General features: G+C 35.2%; 1 protein-coding gene across 1 annotated transcript; it reads left to right on the forward strand.

The window, feature by feature from the left end:
* The first annotated feature begins 274 nt into the window (after window positions 1-274).
* Window positions 275-10,762, forward strand: LOC120338477 (uncharacterized). The gene is made up of 10 exons (XM_039406493.2): window positions 275-2,498; window positions 2,757-3,079; window positions 3,370-3,534; window positions 4,959-5,123; window positions 5,920-6,075; window positions 6,379-6,433; window positions 6,855-7,631; window positions 8,075-8,140; window positions 8,735-9,634; window positions 9,973-10,762. Exons 1-10 carry the CDS (start codon window positions 1,157-1,159, stop codon window positions 10,074-10,076), a joined length of 4,053 nt encoding a protein of 1,350 aa, XP_039262427.2. The 5' UTR covers window positions 275-1,156; the 3' UTR covers window positions 10,077-10,762.
* Window positions 10,763-12,875: the final 2,113 nt, after the last annotated feature.

Here is a 12,875-nt window from a genome sequence, read left to right on the forward strand (position 1 = left end):
CATTCTGTTCACAAATTGGCCAAATTGTCTTACAGCTTAAGTCTACTTTGAGTGAACCTTCCGTTAATACCACAGAGGTGCGTTTCACGGTGCAAAAGCCAATATAAAACCAAGGTTAAACACCTAGCAAATTTCAAATCATTTTATTTCGAGATATCGTTTTCTTGTTTTTACGACATTTTAAATCTAATTGCGGAACAATACCTGTTTTCACTAGTTTGCTGACAGTATAATAATATTGATTTTAATGTTTTTGTTTATTTTTTAACCTCCAAACGCAGTTATATTGTAAAAGCTCAATGACATTTGTAATAATAGATATTTAGATCACGCAATGGAATATTATAGCCGAATTAAGCATTCACATACGCATGTATAGAAGTAAACATACATGATGAAGTGTACTGTTAAAGTCAACGTTTCATATTCTAGATGTGTTAATACGCTTCGCTGTCGCTGTGGTAAAAAAATGGAAAGATTTTAACCCAGAACTCTAGAATATATATATAACGTTCGCATTTAACATCAGTAGAAGTAATATGACTTGACCAAAAACTAGTTCATCAAAATAAAAATTAAAAAATGGATTGTCTTGGATACAGCATAAATATTTAATAGTGCCTGGTGAATTGTAAACCATTATACAAAGAAATTGTGTACATCGTCGCACGGATATCCACTCGAAGCATACGAATCCGAAGTAGTGATAACGACTCGTGTTTGGAAACGTCCTGTATTACACAAATGTGTATAAATAGAAATATATCGTATAATTCACCGCTTGACAAAAAGAAGCGAAGAAAACGAGTAATTAATTGGTTTGCACTTGCACATCGTACAGTTCTAATTTTTTCACTATTTGAAGGACTAAAATAAATATTGTGCGCATTTTCTATTGAAACATATATTTAAATTATCAAGTTTTTTCAAATATTTTAACAATATTTCTCAACAATAAGTAGAAAAAAATAATTGACCTGTTTTTTTTTGCGAAAATGCAATATTTTACACAATCAGTATTGACTGGTGGTAAAATAGGAACTAACGGTTCTGAAGCTACTGATTGGCCATGACTGTTTTATATGGTACAGCTGAAGTTATACTATTAGATAACTGAAGTGTTGATACACTAGTATAAAGTATTTATATATGAAATATGGAAAAAAGTATCTTGGCGCGTTTGAACAACAACACAAGAGCTTGTACAAAGTTCTACGATGAATCTCAAGACAGATTAGAAAAGCAGCTTGACGTTGATGTCATTCCACAATTGAAGGAAATCGACTTTTATGGAAAACATATCGCTCCACAGGATGATTATACACCTGAAGCAGTGACAGATAAAGACGACGATGATGACGGTGTCAGTGTTGGATCTCTGGTAGAGTTGATTGATTTGTTAGAACAATTTGAAAAAGGGCATATCACTTTTGTAGGAGGCGCTGGCTATGGTAAAACTACCTTACTCAAAGCTATTTCAAGAGGAGTACTTGATGGAATATATATGAAAAAAGTTAATGTAGTTCACTACATACAATGTGCACATTATCTACCAAACAAGATGATATCCGCACGAGAATTATTATTTGGAAGTACTTTGTCCGATGAAGAATTCACACAAATTATGGAAATTATAAAATTGAATCCAGATCGCTTTCTCTTTGTACTTGATTCATTAGATTCTCTTCAGTATGAGGTTGATGGGGTTTATAAGTATATTGATGACGTCAATGAGGAAGCAAATCCGGAAGCAATTCTTTCGAATTTTCTTGCTGGCAATCTCTTTTCTGGTTCTCGCATTATCACGTCTAGTCGTGAACATTCGATCCGTAATTACAAAGGAGAAGTTCGACCACAAAAAGTGATTGCGCTCACAGGTCTTACAAATGAATCCATTGAAGAAGTTATTAATGGGTATCTGGGAGAGGAGAAGGGGAGACAAACGATGCAATATTTAAAAAATGAGTGCCCGGCTCAGTTAGCACTTTGTAGCACCCCTGTGTTACTAATATACACTCTTATTGCATTAGAAGGAGGCAAATTTCGACCAACTACGACAGCGGGTATTACAGTCGCCGTGTTTCAAATAATTTTAAGGTCCGAGCACACAAGAGAACAAGACATCCTAGAAATTTTGAACAAGCTAAAATCCTTAGCTTATAATGGAACAATGAGAAGCCAAGTTCATTTTTCAGCCGAAGATTTTTACCGCGTGGGATTGGAAAATATTGATGCAGCAACGAGTATCACAATCCTTTCTCTAAAAGACCGAACCAAACAGAGAATATTCCAAGGAAACGATCTATTATTTTTCAGTCATCAAAGTCTTCAAGAAATGCTTTCCGCGTTTTATATTTCCGAGATGAGTCTTGAGAAATTCAAGGAATTTGTGTCTCAGCATCTTCATGATTTAAGATTCCGCGTCGTGAGAAGATTTCTCTGTGGTGTGCTGATGGACAATGAGCTGTTCGAACAAGCCGAGCTATTGCTTATACATGGTATGTGCAGTTTATCACTATATTAAATAAGTAATATTTATAATTTTGGCTGGATGGCAGATTAAAATCTTTAGTTTAACGTTGGGATATTGTGGACGTGGAATATATACATATTCTTCTAATTTTATATGCATAGAAAAAAATTACTAACGGATATATTATTATTTTTATGTTTTTTTGATGCCACATATAAAATCATCGATTGCAATCCAAATCTGGCGTATCATTATTTGCAACTGAATATTTCTTCTTAAACAGGTGTAGCTTCAGTAGAAGACAAAAAACAAATCCTTCGAGAATCTTTCAAAAATGAGTTGATGCGTTCTAACTTAGAAGGAGCCGATTTACTTGAAATAGTCCGGTCGCTGTATGAAACCAAGGACGGTATGGACAGCGTCATCATGGAAAATCTATATCAAGTCAACCTGGAAAATCTACCGCTGTCACCAAGCGATTGCCACGCTTTGGGTTCCGTCATTTCACGATGCAAAGATTTTTATGACTTGGATATACAGAATTGCAACATGAATTCAACATCCATTGAACTTTTAGCTTCGTTGTTGGAAAAATCTGGACTCAAGGTATAACCTGATTAATTTGAAATTATGTTGCAAACTTTGAATACATTTTAAACTAGAAGCCTTCGAGTTGTGAACAAACGATATGAGTGCATACATACTTGCCATCATAAAAATATTAAATGAAATATATTGAGTACAATCCAGTAAAGATGTACACGAACTACGGTTATGACGCTCTTTGTGCAAAGCCATGCAATTAATATATCGTTACTTATATTTCTGTTGTGCCATCGGAATTACATTTAAGTTCTATAGTGGGTCTCAATTTAAAAAAGAATCATCAATTACAGGGCTTCGAATTATGGATTGGTCGCAACACAAGACTCGGTGTAGAAGGATACTCAACACTGGGACGTTGGTGTAAGAATTGTGTCATCGATAAACTTCATCTTTATAAATCCGAATTGAAACCAGATCAATTAGATGCCTTGCTTGACACAATGGATGATAACAAAGTAAGTTGAAACAAATGGGAAACTTGTAATCAGAGTTGAACGTTTAAAACAGTGGTTCACAATATTTTTAAACCGCGCCTTCTTTTTCTAATTTGTCAAGTCTCGCGCCCCACCTCAAAAGTAACTAGATAGAGATAAGCTACAAATAACAGATAGTAATGCGAAAGTATGTTTTATTTAAAAAAAATCACGTTGAAAATACGGGGACGGAACGTAAATATATATCCAAAATAAGGTGGGAAAGATCAAATTTATCAAATATTTGTAATTTTTATTAGTTTCACGCCCCCTAAAAAAATTAAATATATATTAAATAAATTCATATAGAGAAATCTACTTTCTAGTAGAAATCAATATTTTCTCCTAGAAATTCATTATTAATCAGGTGATGTATAACGTGATTCCACTCAAAAAAAATCGATATTTCGTATTTTTGTAACACGCAAATATCAGCACAGTCCGATTAATCAAATATATTTAAATAGCGTACAGCAGTTGGATACAATAAATTATTAAGAGCAAATACATAAAATTCGATGGTGATTATAACACGTGGGCTATCCCTAGATTATACAATTAATAAGGCGTTAGGGTGTGTAGCAAATTGATTATTATACATCAAAGCGATACTAAGAGGTTTGAATAGACATATATTGTTCGATTAAAGCGAAAGTACTTTGTAGAATATTAGTGAATTTTATTAGTCACGGCATTCAATCTCTCACGTTTGTTTCATTTCCGCCCCGAACAGAGCTTCCAACTTGTGCATACGTTCAGAAGGAAAATTCCATGTGACGAATCAAAAAACGTAGTTTGCGTAATGCGTATATTCAAATAAAAAAAATTGATTTTAAATATATGTATTTGTCCAGTCATACAGAAGTCTTAGAAATTTATTAGAAATAAACCTCTCTCTCATACTATATGGTTGATAAAAATTCACGTTTATTCAAATTATGTTGTTGATATATTTCAATATATTGGAAGCAATTAGTATGGGTAGTGACATTACAGTCGCTGTTGGCGACCCGAAAACCACCGTGAGACGAATCAGTTCCCGAGATCAAGATTCGATAGGAAAATTTATATAACGAAGCATTGTACCCCATGACACACCAATGTTAAGCTTACTCATAGTTCAGTTCAATAACTCGTGTCCCATGCATTGAAGCTTAGCAAACGTTACTGATGACCCGAATTCACATTGACCCGAACTAGCAACTTCGACTTGTTCCTGAACCCATGAATCGCGGGTCATTATGTATACACATTTTACACAACAATTCAAAAATCTCAACTAGCTTAATTTGCACACGGTGAGCTTGTCGAAAGTTTATTTTCTTGCCTTGAAACTCAAATGTATAATGAACACATAAATACATTTATGTATTCTCATAGCATGGAGTAATTGATATATACTTTAGATTTCTCTGCTTGTGCTTCATGCAAACACGAACATGGGTCTTCATGGAATGAAAACTATTAGAAAGATGGCAATACAGTGTGGATTAGAAAACCTCGACCTTCAGAAATGTAGACTCTCTACTGCTCAGTTGCAAGAACTATCAAATTTACCCCCGGAGACAAAGGTGAAAATGAAGAAAAGAGATTATAGAGTCTATAGAACAGGGTCGGCCAACCTTTTTGGCTGAAGGGCCACATATAGTCTACTAATAAAGGCGTGGGCCACTTAACAGACTATGGCCCGCGGGCCACGGGTTGGACGACCCTGTTATAGACCAACCATCTCATTTATATTGCATTCTAGATAGATATATATAGATGTATATACGCATATCCAGAGTCGTATTTAGACGATGAGAGGCTCTCGACTATGTAAATTATGAGGTCCCTCTACAGTCTACAACAATGGCGCCAAAAAGATCTCTTATGATCATTTTTTTTTTGAGTAAACTTGTCCCCGATAAATAAAGATTTCAAATAGTGAAACTAGTAAAAGTTATATTAATTATTACATTAGTCCGTGCCTAGATAAACAAATATAGCTATACTTTTTTTTTAAATTACAGCATTATTAGGGCAAAGAAGATATAGTTTTACAGTCATATTCGACCGTATTTCATTATTTTTTCAATCTTTTAAACGTGAATATTCGGGACGAGAATTGTTAATCCTAAACTAATCAATAATCAGTTTTATAATATTTTAAACCGGGTTTATTCTACTAGAACAATTTAAAAAGTACTTGATAATAAATAATACTTTAAAACTGAATGTCGAGGCCTTTAGGCTTCAGCCATCTTGCCTAATGGCGGATACGGGACTGTTTATACTTAAATCATTTCGTTCTACATTAAATATCATACAATACATTTACCACTGGCATTTGAATGATTTCATCATAATTTACATACTATATAACAGTTCCGGGTTCTTCGATTGAATGAGAGACGAACAGTTTCAAATGAAGACGTTGATGCTTTGGTGAAAATACTTCCGCACGTGACCGACATATTATCATTATACGGTTGGAAAATATCCGACGAAGATTTAAAAATGTTGGACACAATTAAACCAGAGGTTTGAAATAAGAATATTTATGATCATGTATACTTCTATAATTTCCAAAATTTTGAGTGCAAATTTTGTTGAAATTTGAAAAAATAGTAAATATTTGAAGTTTAACAATATCGCACACAAATAATTACATATTCAAGTGCAAAAAAGTAAGCACAAAAATTGCAATAACAGAGTGATTTAACAGATTTTATCATATTTGAAAGCGCTTGTGGTATTTTCTACAAAATTGTTGTTAGAATAGAATTATTTATGAAATACATCTAATTTATGCTAATAATATTTATGTATCATTTACTTTTGTAGGGTTTGAAGATCGATATGACTGGACCTCACGCTGATGGAGTTGAAGAAAGCGAAGGTGCCTTTTTTTATTGTTTTGACACGTTGGGATCCATGTTAATTCAGTGACATATTCAGGTGTTTTGTTGTATTCTAATTGTTGGTACCAAGTTACTGATCTAGTGGGTAATTCCTAAATAGTACGCATTCTATGTTTTTCAAAAACAAATGGAAATGAAGCATTGTCTATATACTGTATGAGCAAGATACACTCTCACATAAAAATAGACAAATGTCGTATAGCAATGGCACCGACGCATGTGCTATCAAACTGTGCTATAGTTTTCTTTCGCAAAACAAACAAACGGTTGTTACTTTATCGTTGAGATGGTACTGCAGGGATTACTTTGATATTTGAGATAGAAGGCATTAAAAAATCTCTTTTTCTGCATTTCGACCGCTGCTAACTTGTTCAAAAAAAAAACATCAACCTTTTACAGGCTACATCGACCCAAAAGGCTTCCAAATGAAAATCGGCACATGCAGAGCAAGATTTCCCAGACACATTGTCCACGAACCAACCTATTTTCAAGTCCTCGCCACAAACAATCCTGAAAACCAACCAGAAGGATATTTTGCTATCACACCCCGTATTACCTGCAATCCTCCAATAAATTTCAACGTCCCGATGACGGTCAAGCTACCAACGTGGTGCAGAACTGAATCTGATGATGTCATAGCTTATGTTATGTACAAAGACAAAAGACAGGACGCTACCTGCCAGATTCTGGAACAAAAAAATTTGAAAGAGTGTGGACGGCAAATAACATTTGAATCTGCTTACCACATGTATTTTTGGGTTTCCATCGATAAGAATTCACTCAACAAAGTTACTTACAGTGCGCATATTTCCCTTTACCATGCTCAAAGTGGAAAGTTTAAAGCTGTCTTATATACTGGAGGAAAACCAGATTTAGACGCAGAAATGAGAAGAAAGGGGTTTAACAGATTCGACGCTAATTTTGAAACTAAGAAAATAGCCATAACGAACAAACTCAGCCTCACTTTTGCATGCAATATTCCTGGTCAAGAGATTATGACATTGGGACCCGAATCCAAAGAATATTTTCCGCTCGGAGAAAACTTTGCTCTCACTCGACGAAGCACTGTTGACTTCAAATTACAATCACTTCCTAATCCTGGGCAGCACTTGAAAATAACATCAACTCTCAGTGACGGCGAATCATTGATTACCAATCTGTTGTGGTCGGGAGAAGGTAAGTATGTTTTAGATATCAGTTTCATCAAACTATTGTACCCGCATACACGCGCAATGCAATGATTTTTCGCGCTGGGATGCCGCACGGCATTAGCTATTCACTTTTATCGCGTGCAGGCATATCGTCCAACATGTGTTGAAGCCAATGTTCCCTCTAATTTTTTGTAGTATGTGTGCGCAGAAATTTTGGTGTGTGCGCACTTTTTTGTAAATGACCAATATTTATGCAAAAATCAATGAAGAAATTTTGGCGTTCTAACCGGGTAATAAGTGGGCCAACAACAAACTTTCTCAACCTGCAAACCGAGAACATTGTTACATTACATCTGTGCGCAGTAAATCTATACGTGTGCGCAGCCTGTGAAAGCTTTATTTAACCGACAATGATTCAGCACAATGATTCAAATCTCCATGTGCAAAACAAAACGTCTTTTTTTCCAGAATCTCCAGCTACGAGTCAGTCATCAATGGAAACAGAAGAAGAAGTCCACTTCACGAAATCAACAGGTTTGTTGATATGTACATTGTATAACAATATGATAGACAGCATTAAGTCTAGTCTCATATTTGCAATATAAAACAAGAGAGCAATGCTTAAATATATAGACACGAAAACCAAAACAAAATAGTATTTTTTGCAGTACTAGTAGTCCGATCACCAGATCACTGAGATGTGATCACAGCACGTAAATTTATAATTTTGATGACGTCACCACACAAAACTACAACGTGAAAAACGAATCTCATAGCGCCCATAGATAATTTCCAAATAAATATAAAAGTAATAGCCTTCAAGCGACAACAACATGCATTGAACCCCTGAAAATTTCAAAGAAGTTGGTCCAGTAGTCGGGGAGAAAAGTTTTTTTTTCACAAAAAGAACATAATAACAAAGCGATTAACAGGTCCACTTTGTCTGCAATTATGATTATTGCCTTTTTAAACAAATAGTCATTGTACTAGAAATTGAAAGCCTAATTTAATCCATGCGTTGTAAGAAATGCAGAGATAAATATATCGAGGTAATGAATCTACACCGTCCACATTTTTCATGCAATTTCCATGCATAATATAATCCATATACATGTTTTTTATTTACAGAAAAAGATATTGATAAAGCAGGAGGACTAATATCGCTAAATGGAAACAGAATTGTCGTTCCCAATGGTGCCTTGGATCATAAAACAAACATAAAGTTATCTGTGGATAGCGATCCCTCGCATTGGCCTTCACAGTTTGTGTTCATCTCGACGATTCTTAACTGCGATTTGTCTGGATCAAAATTAAACAAACCTGTTAGAGTAGAAATGGAAACATGGTGTACAACCTATCACGGCGAAGCAGAAATATTGGTTTTAAAGAAAAAGAATAATGATACTACATGGAAAGTCGAGAAAACTGCAAAATTGGGGACTTCCGGAACTGTAGCGTTTGAGACTCAAGGGTTCTCGCTATGTGCACTGGGATATTATGTTGAAACTGCATACATGTTTCTGAGAGAATTATTTGGAATTCCTATTAAATATCATATGGCCAATTTGCTATATTATAACAACGACGCAACTTTTACTTCGATTGTATGCAAACGCGATACTACAATTCTAAATGAAATTCGGGAAAATATGTCACGCGGGAATATTGGTATTGAATTCATGACACCCGCATTGAATTTCATTTCGCCACCAGGAAGTCAAATCCGTATTGCAATAAGCTGTAGCCAGCCACTCCAATGTGAATTTGTAGAGGGCGACTCAGGAGACGAAGTTCGAATAGACATTGAACCTCCTAAGCGCCGAAAGGAATCTTTCACCGAAATATTTGTGGATCAAGTAATGTCAAACATGTGGAAACAAAAGTATTTCAACCTCCAACCAAAACCTGATGATTCTTGCAATAGTTTGGAAATAGGATACTCCGTTATTGTTAACTCTGAGACTCCAGAACTACACAGTATTAGAAATCGGTGGCCAGCAGTTTTACCGACACCACCACCTGCTCCAGGTATCTTATGTTGTTAGTTTATAATATCATTTTAGAAACGCTATGGCGTCTTTTTGCTTCGTTTACTTAACTTATGTTTTTAATCAATGAAATATCAAAAAGCATACTGCTATAGAATTTTAATTGCATGTACTTCTGACAAATTTGTTGATCTTTATAATCACAAACACAAAATTAATTAAATTACACAAATCGGTTATATCTCAGGTAGTAAAACCGACAGAAAGTTACGAGTAAAACCGAGTTACGAAAACTCAGTTTAGGCGTATGTGAGGAAAATAACAATTTGTACCAAATTTCATACTTGACCAGATAATGAACCCAAATTCATGTTTCAGTGATTCAAGGAAATTATGTCAACTACGGATCCGGACAGATGAATATAAATAAGAATGAAGGCCAAAATATTCTGTTTGTTTCTCCACAAGCAAATGTGCAATAACAAATGCAGCGATGGTCGCTATTCAAGCTTACAAGCTAAGCTATCAATGGAGTGTGCCAACTCTAAAGAATTCTCCTCAGTGGAAGACTTTCTAAAACAGACGAATATCGAGTATTGCACAAGGCAATCAAAGGGTCCCGTATTTGAATTCTCAAAACATACATCGATTTCTCTTATACTCCAATGCTAGTAGAGCATGACCCAAAAAACAGAATTCTCACATATTTCTTAATTACTCACTACGAAAATAAAATAAAATTATTTGATACGCCAACCTTTGTTTGTATATTATCATATACAAAAATTTATGTAATCTACTACGCTTTGCACAAAATTTTTGTTCCGTCTAGAATATTTTCCAAATGACCCGTTTTGTTTTTGATTCAACTTCTAATTAATTTTAATTTCTAATTGTATACAAGATATATTATGCATTCTTCCTTAAAAGTATTAGAGAAATTTTCATCACTCAAGACTTTTTTGTAGTGTCTTCGTGATATTTTCTTATGTAATCCAGCTTTGTCAAAATATTAGCAAGTTAATACGCACACTTTATATACCTTGTTAAACTTCTTTTTTTAAGTTCAATTTTTATTACAATATTTTGCAACATATATTATTTATATCTCATGCAAGTAATACCTGTATTTAATTAACTATAAAATAAGGATGAAATAAAAGGTTACAATTAAGTCATATGGTTAATTTGTGTGGCAAGGATGTACATTCCTATCAATATATATAGCTCTATATGAATTTCTTGTTGATGCAAATATATCCAGCTTACTATACTATGTAGATGGTAAACCCGAGAGCATGATAGTTTTTGGAAAAGTTGAGTTGCCCAATTTTAACTGGGAAGCCGACTTACATTCAATCATTAGGCAAAGTGATATTATGATAAAAAAAACTCTCCTTGGTATATGAATTCCAGAACACTCTAAAAGTGTGACTGATCAAATGAATTGGGGACAAACGGTTGGAGAATAAGTAACATGTAAGCAGGTGCTATGCAGCACAAACTTGAAACAAGTTAATATTTGGTTTTACCGATGGTGTATAGCAGGGCTACTCAACTGGCGGACCGCGGTCCTAATCCGGATCTTTCGGGTATTCGATTCGGACCGCGTCTAATACTTTATTTTGGATCAAGTGCATGTTTAAGGATGCCGAAATATAATTTCTGGAAAGACCGGATCCAAATATGTTTGAAGTTTTGTATGCGGATCTTTGGCAAAAATAGTTGAGTAGACCTGGTATATAGTATACCAGAGTCATACTACATATACCACTTCATGGCAGCTCCTGCCACGAACGTACCGCGGCGTCTCTTGCCATGGTTTTATCGCGCTATTACCGGTATATTTACAAAGTCATGTACAATATTTTAGTTTATCATGCGGTATTATACCTACTTAAACCTAAACCTAACCCCAAATACATCAAAACTGTATTCATAAGGAAAGCGTTCCAACTTACCCAATATTTATCACCATCAGGGGCAGTCTTGCTATTACAGCCGACATTCCGTGGTTACGGCAGCAAAATTGGTGGTATTCGATTTCCTGCCGTAACCGCGGCAGCTCGCTATTGGTTTGTGGCAGCTAAAAAGTCAGTCGCCGTGGGTTCGGTCATAGAGGCCATGGTTTGAAAATCCCGCCATGGTTTTGCGGCAGCTCTAGACACCACAAAATACTTGAAACTGCACTTGGAAAAGAACGCACCATTACGTTAACTTCGGCGATGTGAGTTTGACGAAAATATTGCAGTGAGCCCCAAACCCCGATTCGTGACTTCCAATGGAGAGAAACGGGTACTTCCGTAGTATATATAGCAGGTTAGGGTTGAGCCATAATTTTGCTCTTTATTTTAGTTCTATTACGAGTTCGGATACTGTCTGTGTTAGCCAAGTGAATATACCCCCTGCCCATAGGCTTCAGTCCCTTTACACAACTTGATGTAAAGTAGGCGAACAAAATTAGTTACCTACATATTGATTATAGTTGTAGATTATTTCGTCATAAATCAATAGAATTGCTTATATTTCTACCAAATAAACTTAATAATGAATAAACCTGATGGCGCTTAGTCATTTAAGACAAAGAACATTTTGGTAGTACAGAAGTTTACAAAGCAGCATATCGTTGCCCGCATTAATCTATACAAATGCGGCAATATAATATCTCTTATTGGACAATTTAGTGGACATAACGATCGTTTCAATATTATGTTGTTGTTACTGTTCTTCTTCTACGTCACCATCATTACAAAATCGCTTTTCTCTTCGAATACTGGACCAATTGCTTTGGAATTTTCGGTGGTTAAAGTTTGATTCAGAAGGCTATTACTTTCATTTATTCCTAAATTTCCTATGAATCCTATGCGATCTGATATTTCATTCGAAATTTCGCGGTTCTGAAATTTACTCATGGGAACACTGTTTAAAAACTTATTTCAAGCGGTTGCGTGATCAAGCCTGCAGGTGCGGAACTGCTCAGTTACCGTACCTTATTCCTTTCGCGATCTTACTATTGCAGTAATGTCAAATGTAGGTTTACTAGCAAATTTAGCCTACTGTATTTGTTAATTTTGATAAGAGCAAATTGAATTTTGATATGCCAGAGAAGAACCGTTCCACGATTGAATAGCAGGCCTCGAATAATTTCTCGAGTCCACGTGGTGCCTAAACGACAAAAAACCCTGATATTGTTGCACATATCGGAGGCATGATCAGAATACAAGCTCACTGCTGGTAAATATTCAGTCTTTGAAAAATACCACGTAATAATGCCCAGAAAA

The sequence above is a fragment of the Styela clava genome, chromosome 10, assembly GCF_964204865.1.
Source record: "Styela clava chromosome 10, kaStyClav1.hap1.2, whole genome shotgun sequence".
Classification (NCBI taxonomy): domain Eukaryota; kingdom Metazoa; phylum Chordata; class Ascidiacea; order Stolidobranchia; family Styelidae; genus Styela; species Styela clava.